Below are 18482 nucleotides of genomic sequence, written 5' to 3' on the forward strand. Positions count from 1 at the left end.
GCTCTGGAAGTCCCTCTTTCTCTCAATAAGTGTTTGGTATTAGATTCACCATATGCCTTTTGCTTGCTCTTCCAAGTGGAGCATCTAGCCTCACAGAAGATATGGCCAAAAAATGGTTACATCTTAGGGAATAAAGTCCAAATGTTAAAAAAGGAAAATAACCTTTGATCTGCCTTAGCAGTTATTCTAGCCAAAGATAATGCTAACTAAGTGTAGTAACCTTTGGGGTGGGGGTCAGCTCAGCTACAGCACAGTTCTTATAAGACCAGTTTTGGCCATTGACACCAACTCATTAGGAAGACGGAACCTCCTAAGAGGCACAGATGAGCACTTACTGTGTACACAACAACCTGAAAGCTAAATTATCTTAGTGAGGATAAATCTTTGGTTCTTTCAGAACTACCTTCACGTTGAATGTTATTTCCTCCATGACGTACACGCGTTCAGGAAATGCTTTAGCCACCTCCTCCACACTGTTGAAATATTGCACTGGCTCCTTTATATCTCGGTCTTGTTCCAGCAGCTTGAATTGCCCTGAAATACGTGATAAACGGAAGAGATATGAGATGTTTACGCTGGACAGCTGTCACCGTGGCGACAGCATCCCCCTTCCTTACTCCCACTCTTCTCTGTCAAAGGCTTTCTGAGCATTATCATTTAAAAAAAGAAAAAGTTACCGTGGCAAAAGGTTTTCTTGAACTAGGATATTTATTTAAAAATCAGCTTAAAAATGAAAGCGAACATATTTTTTCTTTTTTTGCTACTTTCAGAGTTTATTACCAGAGGATCAATAACAAATCTGATAGATGCTTACTTGTAATGTAAACTCGACACTGAAAACTTAATGTGTTATTTAAGTGGTTGCTCATGTTGTTTATAACCGTAAGTCACATTGTCATTTAGTTGTAATAATGTCCCCCCCCCATACATTATATTCTAAAACCAAGGCTGAGAGGCCTGGGGGAACTGATTTTTTAAAAAATGTGCAATGGAATAAAATAATACGTGGACCCTTAGCTTTCACAGATATCCTTGGTTTCAACAATACGCAGGCGATGCTGAGGGCTCAGGAGCTGCTATAATTTGCAATTCTATAGCTTGGCTGCGGCACACGCGTGGGGCTTGAGACCAAGGGGCCTGGGGCGGGCGCTGGGAGGAGCCCCCTTGCAGTGAGTGAGCCACTCGGCATCTGGAGCAGCACGTAGCTTCCATCTTTCCTTTTCACTACCATGTGAAATTCATGAGAGTAGGATATACTATGAAAGTATCCATAATTTGGGGGATTTCTGAAGAACTCTGAACATATTCCTGAAAATGTCAAGGCTCTATTATGCTGCTTGGACGTTTCTGGTATTTGTGATACTGCTGCCACATTCTAGAGGAGCTGCTTTCGGTTTAGAATAAAAGACCATATACGGTCAAGTCCATGACGCCATGTTTCTTAGTGGTCATTTTCTGAACACTGTTTACAATATAACACTTGAGAAACTTGAAAAGGAATGAAAAGCTATTATGAGGCAGATCTCTCTGCATGCGTCCACGGGGCATCAGGCAGAAACAGGGAAACTTTCATACTTTCAACACATTTTCTTTAACGCATCTACTAGGTGGAGGCATTATTCTAGATGCTGGAGATAAATCAATCAAGAGACCAGATAAAAATCTCTGTCCTTTTGAAGCTTACACTGAAGTGGGAGACAGAGGATAAATACAATCAGTCAGCAGAAGATATGCCAGAAGGTGAGAAGTACCATTAAAAATAGGGTGAGGGGGTTGGAGAGCGCAGGGTGGCCAGAGTAGGCGTGGCTGAGACAGTGACTTTGATGTAGCTGGGCAGTGAGTTCTTAGAGCTCTAAGCACACGCAACAGTCTACACAGAAACCCTCAGGCGGATGGGTTGGTGCGTCTTTGGCATGCTGTGGCTGGAGTGGGGTGAGTAGAAGCTAAGAAGGAAGAGAAAGAAAGTCAGAGAAATAACAGGTGGTTTAGGTTGTCCACAGCTTTGCAGAACTGTGGTTCTTCATCTGAGTGCGATGGGGAGCCACCTGGGGGGGTCTAAGTGCAGAAGAGGCGATTTAACCAACGTTACAGAAGAATCACTCTAGTTGCCGTGTTGAGGACACGCTGTAAAGGTGCCAGGCGTAGAAGCCCAGACACCAGTTAGGAGGGCCCTGCAATCATCCAGGTATGAGACGGCCAGGGTTTGGAAGCAGTGAGGAATGTGGCCTGAGCGGCTAAGGAACAGAGCTGCCACTAACTGAGATGGGCAGGTCTGGAGGGGTAAGATGAGGAGGTAAGATCAGGAATTCAGTCTGGACAGGTTACGTCTATTAGACATAGAAACAGAGATATCCCGAAAGCTCTTAGATGGATACATAAGTGTGGATGTCAGGAGAAAGGTCTGGCTGGAAATAGTAACTCTGGGCGCCACTGGAACATGGATGATATTTAAAGCCATGACATTTTTTTTTTTTTTTTTGAGGTACGCGGGCCTCTCACTGCTGTGGCCTCTCCCATTGTGGAGCACAGGCTCCGGACGCACAGGCTCAGTGGCCATGGCTCACGGGCCCAGCCGCTCCGTGGCATGTGGGATCTTGCCGGACTGGGGCACGAACCCGCGTCCCCTGCATCGGCAGGCGGACTCTCAACCACTGCGCCACCAGGGAAGCCCAAAGCCATGACACTTTAATGATGACAACCACGGTCTCAAGTGTAGACTGAGAAGAGGTCCAAGGTTTGAGTTCTGGGAGACTAAGGAATGGCCAGGAAAATAAGAGAAAAATCCAGAAGTGCTACATTCTAGAAGCCAGGTGATTCGAGTGCCTCAAGGAGAAGAAGCGGGAGTGACGTCAAATGCTGTGTACAGGACTGTGAAACGGGACTGAGAACTGTTGGATTTAGCAGCTTGTGTTTAACTGGGGATTTTGATACGAGCAGTGGAATAGCTGGGCCAAAGCTTGATTGAACCTGAGAGCCTGAGAAAGGAGAGCTGGGAATAACAAGAATGGACAGCAGGTGATGTTTTGGGGAGTTCTGTGATGAGGGGACAAGAGACACTGAGTAGTAGCTAAAGGGAGGAAGTGGGATGGGGCCCAGAGAGTGTTTTTGTTTCCTCAATACGATGGGAGAAGTGCCAGCATGTTTGATGCTGATGGGAATGACGCACAGATGATGAGCAAGATTGCTGGAGCACATCCTTGAGGACATGGGGGGACATCAGAGTGGAGGAGCTGGCCTTCAACAGGAGTCCATCTGTGGCAGGTTCAGTGGGACCTGGGGGAAGCTCCCTCTTATTGCTTCAATATTTCCAGCAAAAGTGGGAAGGAAGGCATCAGTTGAGAATAAAGTTGAGAAAGGAGGTGTTGGAGGTTAAGGAAAGAGGAGAAGATTGTAAAAAGTCCAGTGAGGGCTTCCCTGGTGGCGCAGTGGTTGACAGTCCGCCTGCCGATGCAGGGGACGCGGGTTCGTGCCCTGGTCCGGCAAGATCCCACATGCCGCAGAGCGGCTGGGCCCGTGAGCCATGGCTGCTGAGCCTGTGCATCCGGAGCCTGGGCTCCGCAACCGGAGAGGCCACAGCAGTGAGAGGTCCACGTACCGCAAAAAAAAAAAAAAATCCAGTGAGAATGAATACCATAATATGTCTGGTGGGCAGCCCTAAGTTCCCACTTGAGGTTAATGGTCAGCATCTGAAAATGAAACCAAACATTCTAGTTGTGTGTGTTCCTCTAGCCAATGTATGACGCCCCGGGGGCGTGAAGCAGGTAGAGATTTGGATTCAGCCAATTGCCAAGTGAGTATGAGACGTGAAAGAGGGACAAAGCAGGCAGGATGTATGCAAGGGAGTTCACGGAGCTTGAGCTGGACCCAACATCTTGGGAGTGAGGGAAGAGGATGAAAATAATCATGGGATCAACGGATGGCAGGTTCTGACGGACTTGATTTCCGTGCCCTGGAGGAGTGAGCTCGAGAACCAGGCAGAGGAGAGAGGTCAGAGAGTGGTATGTATGCGACTGAGATCACGGAGGGATGGAGTTGTTGGCGATGCTGTGGTCGAGGGGGCGACCATGGGAGGCAAGCATTGTGGTGGTGAGAAGCTAAAGGAACTGAGAAGCCAGGGGTATCAAATGAATCTTACAGGTAAGCACTGAAATCTCCAAGGGTGAGGAGAGAAGCACTGCTGGGGAGAACGGCAGTAAGCCAGGAGTGAGAACCATGGAGAAATGAGGGAGGAATCCTAGGCTTGGTAGAGAATGTACCAACAATGGGGGAGCAGGGGATGCTGTCTGATGACAAGAGATTTACAGCTGAGTTTTTAGGGAGCAGTGAAGGTCAGGGTAGCAATGAAGACCATAGAGACACTTATATCCCCTCAACTCTGGGGCAAAAAAAAAAAAAATAGAGCTACCACCTGAGAGGCCTTCAAGGAAGCAGTGTTTTCAGGGCATATGCAGATTTGGGTTTTAACAAAATGAAAGTAATTTCAGAGGAGGGTTTAAGGATGTAGGGCTTTTGCTAGCGATGAACCTCGATGGAGGCATTTTCAAGAGTTAAAGGATAGGTGATGAGGACAAAATAGAGGATGCACCTAGACATAACAGCTCATGTACCTTTTAGAAAATGTAGAGGGATGAATAACACATTTGAAAATACAAAATACGCTGGATTGTACCTTTTTCATAAAAAAAACAATTTTTAAAAAATCAAGAAGATTATGGTAATCTCAATACTACTTATTTAAACAAATTCTGCCAAATTAAACTTTTCATTTGTCATTATTCTACTTAGTCTATGTACAAATTTTTAACAACTGGCTTATCTACAGTTTTATACTGTTTCTTTCTGTATTTTCCTACATTTTCCCACGTGATGACACTTACAATACTTGCACAGCACTTAATAATGGATTTAACTATTTTTCTATTCTTACATGGTCAGTCTGAGTTTGGCACGTGCCTAATGTAAGTGGGAACTCTGTCATGTACACGTTTTATGATGCTGGCAAATTACTAATCCGTCTGAGCCTTGCTTCCTTGCCTGTAAAGTGGGGACACTTCATAGGGCTGCTGTGGGGATTAAGTGAGATGATGCAAAGTACTCAGCACAAGTAGCCACTCAGCAACTCTGGGCTCCCTTCCCTCTTCTGCAAAGAGATTTTCTTTTGTCTTCTGGCTCACATTTTAGGGATAAATTTTCTAGTGTGAGGTTATTAAATCAAAGAATAATACACAATTCCTTATGTTTACCATGCACAGCTGTATTTTTTTCCAAAATACCAAAACCAATTTATATTTCTATGAATAGGCTACATGCCTCCTAGTTGGGGCACAATCTTGCCAGCACTGAGTATTTTTTGAATTAGACAATTCAATGCATATTGAAAAGCATCTCCTTCCTGTATTAATCTGCATCTCTTTGAAGATCAGTGAAGCTAAACATTTGAATTTTTCTTGTACAAACGACTGTACAAATATATAATAAATATATTTGATACAGTCTACATTTCTTTTCACTTCTAGAGACATCTAAGGGCCTGTTGGATATTTATACTTGGAAGTCCCATTAGCACCAAATTCAACATGTCTAAAGTCAATAGGTACTTAATAACTGTGTAATAAATATAGTCCTGGAATTAGCAAACAATGAAGCAATGCATAAATAACTGCAGGTTTTCAAAGTTATAAATAAAAGGTGAACTACATTACTATACACAAGGTTTGTTTCTGAACTACAGATGAATGTTTTCACTCAACAGAGAAAGAAAGCAATGGTGTACTTAAAAATCATTCAAATCTGAATAAGGTACAGAACCTCAAGACATATTTTTCAGGGACCAATCCAACCAAAGAACAGATTAGATAAGCAACTGGAACTATCTTCCAGGATGAAACAGTCTTTCAGCACCAGGATGTAATACACAAGGGGAAAAAAGTAGTCACCAGTGAGTAAGAGTTCAAATTTATGGGTCCATTTGGTGGGAAGACCCAGAATCATCTGACAGAGACATCAGATATTTGCCAACACTTCCAATTATCTGCAACTGTAATTTATATTGTCTAATTTGTTAGCAGAATAACAAAATAAATTGTAGATTTGGAAGCCAAGTCGAGCTACCATCACTAAACCAAGTATAGTTTATGAAAGTCTACAAATTATCTTTCCACGAGCATGAAATAGTTTAACTTATTTTAAAATGTTGATCAATATTTTAGAAAAGCTTTCCGAAGGCAGGAGGATCTGTATGCAGGCCAAGTGGTCTGTAGATGTACAATCTCTGAGCTAACAGATTACCCGAAAGCTACATGCCTATACTAAATTCCATTCTGTCCCTTCAGAAAGACATTCACAAGTCAAGGATGTGTCACCAAATCCTAACACTTTCACATCAGATGAGACATCACCCTACAGATAGTGCTGCCTCACAGAAATACAACGCAAGCCACACATGCAATTATGTGTTTTATGATGGCCACATTAAAAAAGTAAAAAGAGGTGAAATTTATTTTAATAATATGGTTCTAGCTAAACCAATACATCTAAATTCAATATAAGAATCATTAATTAAATTTTTTCCACATTAAGTCTTTTAAATCCCATGTAGGTTTTACACTTGCGGCACACCTCTGTTCACACTACCCTCATTACAAGCGCTCAAAAGCCCATGTGGCTAGTGGTTGCTGTATCCATGTGGGTGGAGAACGTCTCTGCCTTCTCTTAAAACTGCAGATACTGTTCACGTCCGTAAAAAAGATCATGTGATGGAATACCTCCTGATAAAATAGGATGTTTCATCTCATGAAATAACAGCTTCAGAACGCTTATATTTTCTTTTCCTTGCTCTGTCTGTCGTGATCGCTGATATTCTGGTTCAAAGAACAGAGCCTGGGTTTCTTGATATAAAGCACCTCTATCCCCTTAACATCGTTTTTCTTCTCTTTCAACTTGGGTGCTCGTTCTTCAAGCATTCTTTAGTTATTTTTCTCTTGTGTCTGAGATCTCTTACTGTTAGCAGCCTCAAATACATTCTGGCATATGAACCAAATGAATAATCCTATCTGGTGTGTCTGTGATGTCAATAGTAAAGCTGTATAAATTCTAACCTTCTAGTCTCACCTGTGTGTGTCATCTCAGGAAAGATGGACAGGAAGACCTCAGAAGCACACGCATGGGAGCACTGACAAGAATCTATTCTGGGAATGATGAACATACACAGATGAAAGAATAAGAATAAAAACAAAGTAGCAGCTAAATATGACCAAATGTTTTCACATCTGAACATACTGTACATCAGAAAAACTGATTCCTCTCATTCATTCTTTTAACTGTTTATTGAATATCCAATATCATCCATTAACTTCTGTCTCCTCTTTTCCATATAGTTTCTTTATATTGTCCTGTAAGATTTTAGTTCATGTTTCTTTGTGTACATATATTATTATTTTAAACATTTTCTTGTCATATGTTTAATGGTCTAAAACCAAATAAATATTTTATACTTCTTACACCCCACAAATACCTTTAAAATCTAAATGTATCAAATGTTTTAATGTAATGTTTTAAATACCAGGTCATGGGATATATGCAACTTCCTATTTCAGGGGTTGGCAAACTTGTTCTGTAAATATTTTAGGTTTTGTGGGCTAAATGGCCTCTGTTAACAACTATTCAACTCTGGCGAAGTATCTCAAAAGCAGCCACAGACGATATGTAAATGAATTACAACATCTGTGTTCCAATCAAACTTTACAAAAACAAGCAGCAGGTCAGATCTGGCCCTGAGGCCACACAGTTTGCTGACCTCTGTCCTGCAGGGAGACATCAAGAAATGAAAGACATCAGACATCAGAAATGAAAATGACCAACACACCTAAGTAGTTATCCTGAGGTCTCTTGTAAGGTAGTTGAAACTACACCCTAAGCCGGCCCATGTTCATCTTAGAATGGCAGTTTTCCCTTTAAATACGAGTCTAAAATCAAGATGTGTTAAGCTGCACATGAGGATTGTATTAGGAGAATAATGCAAATGAAAAGCAAACGTGCCCACCTCCTCTCACTGTATTTTATGGCTTCTATTCTCCTATAAAAGAATAGGACCCTCTCAGATGAGTCAAGTTGAAGTTTTCTGGGAAAGATGCTGAGCCGTTGTGTTGCTCTGTTCCCTGTGACTGCTGTAGCCTGGAAGTCGGAACTTGTCAGAGTCAAATCCTGGAGCCAATTTAAAGAGTTAAGAGCCGGTTTCCTGACAAAATGTGAAATCAATTTATACAACACATCTTCCCACAATCCCCACATGGAGGAACTAATTTTTTTAACAGACCATTTCATGAATAACAGAGTCTTTGTGCCACCAAATGAAAACATTTGGAGATCGCTGAAACATCTGTTCTGAGACGTTACTGTCAAAACCCTGTTCCAGGAGAGGGAGGAAACTGCATTGTCTTTCAACGGTTTTGTTAATTTCATAAACCATCTCCATTGTGAGAGCTGTTCTCTCAGCAGGACCCTGAAATTCCCAGGAACGAATCCAACACCACCATCCTCGATGACAGGTTAAAGAAATTGAAGGTAATATGTAAAAAGCAAAGACTGGTACTATTATTGCACTGTTTTCATGATGTGCTTCTAAAACTATATTACATAATTAGTCTGCTGACAGGGAATAACTCTCATCTAGAAAATATCCATTCTTTGGTGTGTGTCCCTCAAGATAATCACAGTGATTCGCCTCAACAGAGATGATACATTAGGCACAGACAGCTAAGAGGCCCAAAGTCCTACGTGAGGCGTCTAAGTTTCAAGCACCTGTATGATGCTGAACAGACGGTAGGACCACACACTCTCCTTTACTCAGAGGGAAAGAAGGTCACTTGTCAGAAATGAAAAATGGAAATAAATTTTGCTAATGAAGAAGAGACAGCAACGATGCTGAGATGCGTAGAGATAACAGAGAGAGTCAGAGGTGGCCAAATTCAGTTCTGTCCCGTTTGCTACTGGCTGGGAAGTTATGGTCAACAGGCAGTGAGAAGTCAGTCTCGTGCTACTGGGAAGGTGGGGCTCCCCATGATTCATGCCTCCCTGGTCCCTATCACTCCTGGTGATGAGCACGGCCTGCAGTAAATCTCCTTTCACAGCCCTGGTTTTACCGTTCGCCTTCCCTTCAGCCCAGTGGCTGACTTTCTGTGTGTAAATAAAACGAAACGAGAGCCGAAACCTCTGGTATCCATCTGTGGGCCTCCCACTCTCTCAGCTCTCCTGGGGGACCCCCTCTATCACCTTGGCTTCAAGGACCACCTACAAGCTGACAGCACACCAACATTCCCTCCAGCCAGATCTCTCCTGAATTCCGCATTGGTCTACCCAATACCTGGTGCGTATCTCCAACACTTCTTCCACAAAGATCTCTCTCAAAATCAACACATGCGGGGCTTCCCTGGTGGCGCAGTGGCTGAGAATCCGCCTGCCAATGCAGGGGACACAGGTTCGATCCCTGGTCCGGGAAGATCCCACATGGCGTGGAGCAACTAAGCCCATGTGCCACAACTACTGAGCCTGTGCTCTAGAGCCCGTGAGCCACAACTACTGAGCCCACGTGCCCGTGCGCCACAACTACTGAGCCTGTGCTCTAGAGCCCATGAGCCACAACTACTGAGCCCGCGTGCTGCAACTACTGAAGCCCGCGTGCCTGGAGCCCGTGCTCCGCAATGAGAAGCCACCGTAATGAGAAGCCCGCTCACTGCAACGAAGAGTAGCCCCCGCTCACTGCAACTAGAGAAAGCCCATGTGCAGCAGCGAAGACCCAATACAGCCAAAAATAAATAAATAAATTAATTAAAAAAAAATCAACACGTGCAAAACTGAACTCATCTTTCTACTTTCTGAATCAAGCAGCCACCCAAGTCAGAACCCCGGGTGGTCATCCTTAACCCCTCCCTTTCCCTAATCCCTCACGTTCAACTGGTGTCAATTCAACTCCATTCCCTTTCTTGAACAAACTACAACATCTCTCGCTTTGGCCAGTTTTACCAGTTGATTGCTTTACCCATTGACTTCCATTCCAGAAAACTATTCTTTCCACTAGTGCTTAAAATTAAAGTTGAATCATATTTTAAATGAGGATAATTTGCAGAGGATTTATTTACAACAGGGTCACTGATAATGGTGTGGGTGGGCTGCAGGGGAAGCAGAGTGAGAAGCTAGGGACAGTATCAGAGAAGAGGTCACCACCATAGGCCTGTGGTGCCAGGGGGAGGGACTAGTTACAGGAAGGAGAACGTTATGTAAATAAGGTTGCCCTGAGAAGGGGAGAAGCAGCTGTTCCCAAGCTATCCTTCAAGGGAGCCATGAAGCTGGAGAATATAAAGACCATGACCAGCGTCCTCCCTTGACCCGCCCATCTCCTGCTGGGGCTATCTATCCAATGGCTGAACTTAGCTGGAAATCAAAGGGCATGAGAGTCTGCTGATTTCGCCCTGCTGGTCAGCCTCTGGGGAGGGGCAGGGTGGAGGCAGTGGAGGACAGACTGGGGGTGGGGGTGTATGCCCTTCTACCCTCTGATTAAAAGACTTTGGAGGCCTTCCACCTCCTGTAAAATTTAACTTTGTAGAGAATATATAGGCCCTCCAAGATCTGACCCTTACTTTCCTCTCATTATGCTAAAATCCATCTAGATCCATCCAAGTGAATTATACTTCTTCTTATACTGAACTCAAGATCTGGAATGCCTTTTCTCTATTCCCAGGTTTGGCCAAGCTATTCATCCAAAACCAATTCACGCTTCACCTACTCTATCAAAAATCTTCTTAGCTCAGGTATATACCTGGCCGCACTCTTGTGTGATCTCACTGTCTATAGATCTTTATCCAAGCATGTAAATTTTATCATTCTCATTTGTTTACATGTCTTTGTAAACTAAACAGTAAACTCTCTAAAGAAAGCAGGGGGTGTGTCAATCACCTATTTATTCCCGGTGCCCAATACTGTGCAAGACACATAGCAGCTACTTAATTAATAACAGCTGAATGAGGGAATGAATTTCAGTATGAGCTCAAGTCCAATGTCATCCATGAAGCTCTCCCTCACAACCTCAGCCCATGCTGATCTTTGTTCATATTTATCACCGGAGTTTGTTGAACTATTCCCTACTTATTTCACCTGTTTTTGTATTGTTCTCTTAGACCACAAGCACCCTGACAGCAGGAATCATGTCTTCTGCTTCTCTGACAGCTCAATTTGAGTCCATACTAGAAACTTACTAAATGCTTGCTTTGAAGAACAGGCGTTCAGAGTAGGAGAAATACATATATATGTGTGTATGTAAATATATATAATATGTATGTATTTCTTCCAGAGTACCAAAATCAAATATTTACATGACCAGAGAAGCTGTAAATTAGTAAAATTAGTAAAAAGGTGGAGATGGCCACCTCAGAGCTCCAGCACCTGCTGATTTCCAGAGGCAGGAAACCTGGATTTTTTAAAAAATGTAAATGCACCTAGTTATTAATAGTTTTTAATGATTCACTCAAATAAAAAAGTCTCCTCTAACCCAGGGACTACCCTGGGTTTCTACGAGACAGGAGGGAGTGGCTGTGGTTTGAACAGGGCTTAACACAATACTGACTGACGTGATGCCATGTGAGTGGGCAGATATCAGGAAATATTTGAGAAATTTAGGTGGGAAGTCTAGCCTCTTGGGGTGCTTCCTTTTGCCTCAAATTGAAAGGATGACTTTAAGTGGGAGGCCTCCGTTTACAGCTTTTAGCCTAAGCTTATGAGCAAGCTCATTTAAGACCTACACTGCTGACAGCCTTCTGCCTGGACATAGCCGAGCTCCCTCTACTTCTGGCCTCTACCACAGGTATTCCATCGAAACGTGGTAACGGATGATGGTAGGTCTTGCCTGACTCTGAAGGCCAGAACATGTTAAATGGCAGCACTGACAAAGAATTAGAAGAGAGAATCGCATACCAAGTGACCAGCTTCTTAAGAAAGAGACTCGATAGGATGTGGAAAGACAAAATAACAAAAGAAAAAGGAGTCTGAGCCTCTGGACTGGAGCCATGTCAGGATGACTCCACCGAGAGCCTGCTTTCAATCGAAAGGTGTTCACACACACATTACCTCACTCAACAATCCACAGTAGTGGGCGGGGATTATTAGAGACTTTACCCACGAGGAAACTGAAGCTGGCAGAGATTAAGGAATATGTCTTTGGTCACAGCAAGTCAATAGCGAGCCCAGGACGGTCACTCGTGCGTTCTCATCCTAAGCCCACTTTTACTGTGCTGCTTCCCCAAGCCACTAATACCTCCCTCCTCAGGATGAGGTTGACAGAGAGAGGAGCTGACTGTGACTTGTCGGTTACTGAGAAAATTCCCCAAAGTTAGTAGGAAGAAGGGTCATTTACTATTTACATATGCAACGAATTCTTCTTTGATAGTGTGGAGGGCTATTCAGATGGTCCTGTTTAATCCCCACAATGACCCTGGCAACTGGTTACATGATAAAACCTATCTTCACTTCTGGGTAACTTAGGGTGACTGGAGCATAGAAGGTACACAGTGTCACCAATAGTTCACCCATTCGGTGGAAAGAGAACCCAGCTCCTCTTTCTAATCTCTAGCACTGGAACTAGTCGCTGGGATGAAGCAGCTGCTTCTATTATGGATCAAAAACCCACATTAAAAAAAAAAATCAAGGTTCTAATAAGTAAAAAGCAATTTTATTTGAGGTAGGATCCTTTTGGAGAAATAGAAAATGATCTATTTATCTACATTAAAGAGTTACATAAAAAGTTACAAACAGCAAAAGTAAAACTTCAATTTTTATTTGTAGAGCTTAAAATCACATAGTACAAAAAAATGAAGGGAAAACAAAGGTTAAGAGAAAATGGGAAGCAGGGAAAATGAGGCGAAAAGGAGATATGGAAACAAATTTAAAAAAGAAAATGAGACAGAAATTGATGCAAGAAAAAAAATTACACACAGATAAACACAATTTCAACCCAGACAAAGGAGAGGAAGACCCCACCAACGCAGATGGACAAAATATGGACATACACAACACAGAAAGACTTTAAAGTTATGTTGTCATTTTACAACTACAGGCAAAAATGAAGGTATTCTGTATAGAATCAAAGTTGAGGTCTAAGAGTTTTCAATACTACGGTTCATATGATATATGCTTCTCTTCCATGCCTTATGGAAGTATTTAAAAAGGAAAAAGAGAGCCAAACTGCATGTCCAAAGTGTGGGGAGGGTGAGGAAAACACTCAAGGATTTTAACATTCCACCATTCTTCCTCTATTGAAACATGACCCCTTTCTTGGATTCTCATTTGCTCCCTTTTCCACAGCCCAACAGTAAACTCCCACACACCAGTGGGACCACAGAGGAGAGACAATAATACAAGCAGCTGCTCAAGCTGTGGTTTTCATTAGGAAAAAAAGTGCCTTGATTATAAGGGATTTAGTTTTGAACCTTCAGGCCAAAACTGAACTGATTAAAACTCCATGTAGAGAAACACGAATGGTTTCTTAAAACTCTGATGTAGAGCGTACTCGGCATAATCAAAGGGGGGTGGGGAGAATCCTCAAATTTTAACACCCACCTTGGCTCAGTGCATGGACTTAAAGATGGAAAAGCTAGCAGAGACACTCAATGAAAACATACTGGAGAGGTCCTAAATCGCACTTCTGTAAGGGCTAGGGGTACATTTTCACCAAATTCTTTAGCTACAAAAAGCGAGGCAATCAAGCCATAAAAAAGATGTAGAGGAAACGTGAATGCTTATTACTAAGAAAAAGAAGCCAGTTTGAAGAGGCTCCAGACTGTATCATTCCAACTATATGACACTCTGGAAAAGGCAAAACTATGGAGACAGTAAAAAAGTCAGTGGTTTTCAGGGATTAGTGGAGAGGGGGAGATGAGTAGGCAGAGAACAGAGGATTTTTAGGGCAGTGGAACTATTGTGTATGATTCTATAATGGTGGATACATGTCATTATACAGTTGTCTGGACACACAGAATGTGCAACACCAAAAGTGAACCGTTATGTAAACTACGGCCTTTGGGTGATAATGATGTGTCCATGGAGGTTCATCAGTTTTAACAAAGGTACCACTCTGGCGGGGCATGGTGATATGGGGGAGGCTGTGTCTGTGTAGGGGAAGGGGGTATATGGGAAATCTCTGTACCTTCCCCTTTAATTTTGCTCTGGAACTAAAACTACTCTGAAATAAAGAGTACGTATGTGTATATATAAATACATACACATATACATATATACACACACACCAACAAGGCAACTCTTCAAAGGCTTGCAGTCGATACAAGGGCAGAGCTGAGGTATGGCACTCCTGGAGCCAGGCATGCTCTGTTCTCATGGCTTAGCACGTACTCATTGGTTATCATTTTGCCTCTACATCTTCACACAGCAGTTAAGCATATGAACTTCTGGAGTTGAAATCCTGGCTCTCCCTCCCACTGGGCAACTTTGGTTAAGTCATGACCTTCTACACCTCCGTGTGTCTCCTAGTTCCATAATGCAAGGGCGGTAACACTAACATAACATCAGCTATTGGGATGATTAAACTTACATAAAGGGTTTCACTTGATGAGAGGCACTTGATAAGGGCTCAATGAACATCAGAGCGAAGTCAAATGAGATAAAGATGTACCTGTCACGAAGTCAAATGAGATAAAGATGTACCTGTCACGAATGAAAAGGAATGTAATCACGATACTCTTTGGAATGTGGTACTGGTTAGGAGAACAGCGTTAGCTCCTTCTTATATTAATCTGGGCAAAACTCCAGAAGAGGAGCCATTAAGAAGCATTCTAAATTTAAAGAAGCGGCACAATTGGCAGCCAGGTAGCTGGGAGGAAGAGAGGAGAAAGAAATGCTGAAGATGTGGATTCAGGGTGGAGCACGGCCACCTGGTTCTGGGACAGAAGGACAAAGCATGGGAGATGGCCAATTTTATCTTCTCTACGACAAGCTGCCTACTGTACCCTCTGCTCAATGCAGAGCAATTCCAGTTAGACTGTATCACCCTCAAAACACAATTACTCTAATATGTTTGTGACCACAGTGCTGTGGAGGAGAGTCCTACGCTTATTAGAAATCAGTCAAAATTGCAGTACAAAAACAGAAACTCTAGTAAAAGGAAAAGGCCCTACAGGACAAAGAGCCCTTCGTTCCTGTTAAATCTTTTTCTTTTAATTAAAAAATGGAGAAGCAATAGCCATGCTGTGGCTCTGAGACCTAGGGCTCCATTTCTGTTCAAGGGTTTCATGAATGGCATGCTTTCAAACAGTAAATACATACCTATGTCCGACACTCCAGAACCATCGGAAGGTTTTCCCCTCCATCCCTTCACCAGAGAACTACTCTCTCCTCTTTGGTTTGCTTTGGTCTTTGCTGACAACACGTCCCTGCACTTGCTCCCTTTTTGCAAAGCTTCATTTTCATCCAAATGCCTCCACTTTTATTCACTGCAGATCGAGCTCACTGAGCATTCTCTAGTGCCTTTCAGGTCTGTCCCTGTTCCATGTTAAACAGGCTGTGGTGTGAGCGCAGGGCTGCGCTCAGTAAAATATTCCATCCAACGGGGGCAGTTATGTAAACAGGGCTGCTTCTGGCAGGAATGTCTGATGGGATAAACAAGGCTGGAGAGAAGAAGGACTCTTACAGAGAGGAGTGACTTTGTCAGGGCACAGAGATACATTTAAATAAAAATACTCTTGTTTCTAATGTAAGATCAGGCTTTTAAAAAACCTAAATCTCTGGGGGAAATTTAAAAAGAACAATAAGGGGTGAGTCAGTGACTGTGATTTCTGAAACTGTGCTAAGGGGATTTGACTTTTTCCTTTTCTGGTTGTAGAATTTTATTTCTTTAAAAATAAAAACCAAAAACATTTAACGTGCCAGGGATGTTAGAAGGCAACTGTAAGAATTTATAACATTTGAGAACCCATATAGATGCTGAATGGAAATGATGGCTAATAATCTGTCAAATTAGGAGTAATCATCAAAAAATTGGTAGATTATATCCATGTTGATACAGAGGCTTAACACTGTCTTCATTAATATTTGGCTCCTAGGAAGAGGGATGAAAGTGCAGCATTTGGCCTTGCAAATATATACAAAATATATATATATGCAAATATATATAGAAAATTCACTATACTAAGGTGATGATAGCTTATAGTGAAGAAAACCAGTATCAAAGAAAACAAACAGGAATTGCAATACTTGAAACTGATACCTACTTCATGGGATTGTTGCAAAGATTAAATTAGGCCATGTATGTACAAGAATATTCAGCAAAGAGCAGTATGCATTTGATTAATAGTAAGATGATAAATATTGTTTTCTTATTGCCTGGATTCAATAAGAGAAATGAAAATAAGGGCTGAGTTCATTTTCCCTCCCTATTTTAACTATTAGTCAAACTAATATAACAGTTCAAAGCATATGATTTATTTACTTAGTACTCTGTTCAAGGCAGCGTGCAGAGTGCTAAGGATATTTCAGACACTCAGAGATTACCGGGAAAAAAAATACAAGTCTCTGTGTTTCCTTCTCTCTCATTTACATACATTTGAATTTTTCCAACGCCTATCCAGTTTTTTTTTTAAATTTATTTAATTTATTTATTTTTGGCTGCGTTGGGTCTTTGTTGCTGCGCGTGGGCTTTCTCTAGTTGCGGTGAGTGGGGGCTATTCTTCCTTGTGGTGCAAGGGCTTCTCACTGCTGTGGTTTCTCTTGTTGTGGAGCACGGGCTCTAGGCGAGCGGGCTTCAGTAGTTGTGGCTCTCGGGCTCTAGAGCGCAGGCTCAGTAGTTGTGGCGCACAGGCTTAGTTGCTCCGTGGCATGTGAGATCTTCCCGGACCCCTGCATCGGCAGGCAGATTCTCAACCACTGTGCCACTAGGGAAGCCTATCCAGTTTTTAAGATGTGAATAATTTAGGGTAGCATGTTTAGCGTGCCCTGTAAATAATTCATAAATCTGAAATGATTAGATGGTTGATAAACCTAATCACTATAGGATACAGTGAGACAGGACCTGAGTTCATGCGGGCTGATATCATCAACTCCCTGTAAGTAGAATAGCCAATGTCAACAGATAGATTCTTTCGGCAATTACACTCTATTTCCACCTGGAGTCCAGCTGAAACTTTCCAAGGCCAGAATAAGGGTGTGCTGACATTGTTTTCATGAGTGTTATTCTTACTAGTCAGTGAGAGGCAGCTTATTCTTCTAGCCTTCTGAGTCATTTCAACTTATACAAACACTTTTGTGGAATGAATGAATTTCGAGAGAGTTAGGGAAATGGAAGACGACATTATATTATGTGACAAAGATAACTGGAAAAGATATTCAGACTTCGGTGTGGTAAAACTGGCTCACTGTGCAGAGAAAAACTAAAAATGAATCCCTACCTGACATCACCTACAGGCAAGGAAGGACTTCAGAAGCAGAAACTATAGGGCCAAATAACGATTACATTACATTAAAATTAAGGATTGCTGTTCAGTAAAGGATTTCATGGGAAAAGTTGGCAGAGCAGTGATGGAACAGGTGACGCTTGCGAAGCCCAAAACTGAAAAAGAGACTGATATCTGAACTGGTCCATGTAATGCCGCAAATCACCAAAAAAGACACCACCGCTAACACAATGGTAGGCCAGAAAATGAACAGACAATCTACCAAGAAGGCTATCCTACAGAGCAGGAGGCAGGGAAAAAAAAAAAAAGTATCAAGCAGGTGACAAGAAGCTGAATAGTCAAATAAATGCAAATGAAGAGCTATTACTTCACATTCATTAGACAAAAATGGTGAATTCCTGATGTGGGTAAGGAATCCTGTTAGACTGTGATGGGAGTGAGGCTGGGGCAGCCATTCTGGAGAGCGATCTGACACCAGGTAGTAAAATTAATTCTACAAACTTCTAAGGCCGGCAATTCCACTCCTGGGTTCACATCCCCAAGAAATGTTCAAACAAGAGCATAAGGAGAATGCAGGAGGATGCTCAGAGCAGCAGGGTTTTTGCTGCCCATTCTTGGGAGAGCATATGAACACACAGTAAAACAAGAATGGATTTTAAAAACATAGTGGATCTTTGTAAAGCACAGGGAACTATATTCAATATCCTGTGATAAACCATAACGGAAAAGAATATGAAAAAGAATGTGTGTATATGTATAACTGAATCACTTTGCTGTGCAGTAGAAATTAACACATTGTAAATCAACTATACTTCAATAAAATAAATTTAAAATAAGTAAATAAAAAAAGAAAAACATAGCGGATCCTTAAAAACACAGGGCTGAATGGAAAAAAAATATGAGACTTAAAACACAGTATAATTTATGTAAATCTAAAGTACTTGCACATAAACCATTGTGCTTTCATAAAAACACATCCAAAGAAAGAAGGCACCAGAAACACATTTAAATGGCTGCATATGGGAGGGTGGGAAG

The 18482-nt window shown here is 42.1% G+C and overlaps 1 protein-coding gene across 2 annotated transcripts in view; it reads right to left on the minus strand.

The window, feature by feature from the left end:
• GAREM1 (GRB2 associated regulator of MAPK1 subtype 1) overlaps nt 1–18482 on the minus strand; it is a 204968-nt gene that overhangs the window by 52998 nt on the left and 133488 nt on the right. For both annotated transcript variants that reach the window (XM_060028857.1, XM_060028856.1), the window contains exon 3: nt 404–534. In XM_060028857.1, coding sequence (XP_059884840.1) covers nt 404–534 — 131 coding nt within the window. The remainder of the gene's footprint in view (nt 1–403; nt 535–18482) is intronic.

The sequence above is a fragment of the Delphinus delphis genome, chromosome 13, assembly GCF_949987515.2.
Source record: "Delphinus delphis chromosome 13, mDelDel1.2, whole genome shotgun sequence".
Classification (NCBI taxonomy): domain Eukaryota; kingdom Metazoa; phylum Chordata; class Mammalia; order Artiodactyla; family Delphinidae; genus Delphinus; species Delphinus delphis.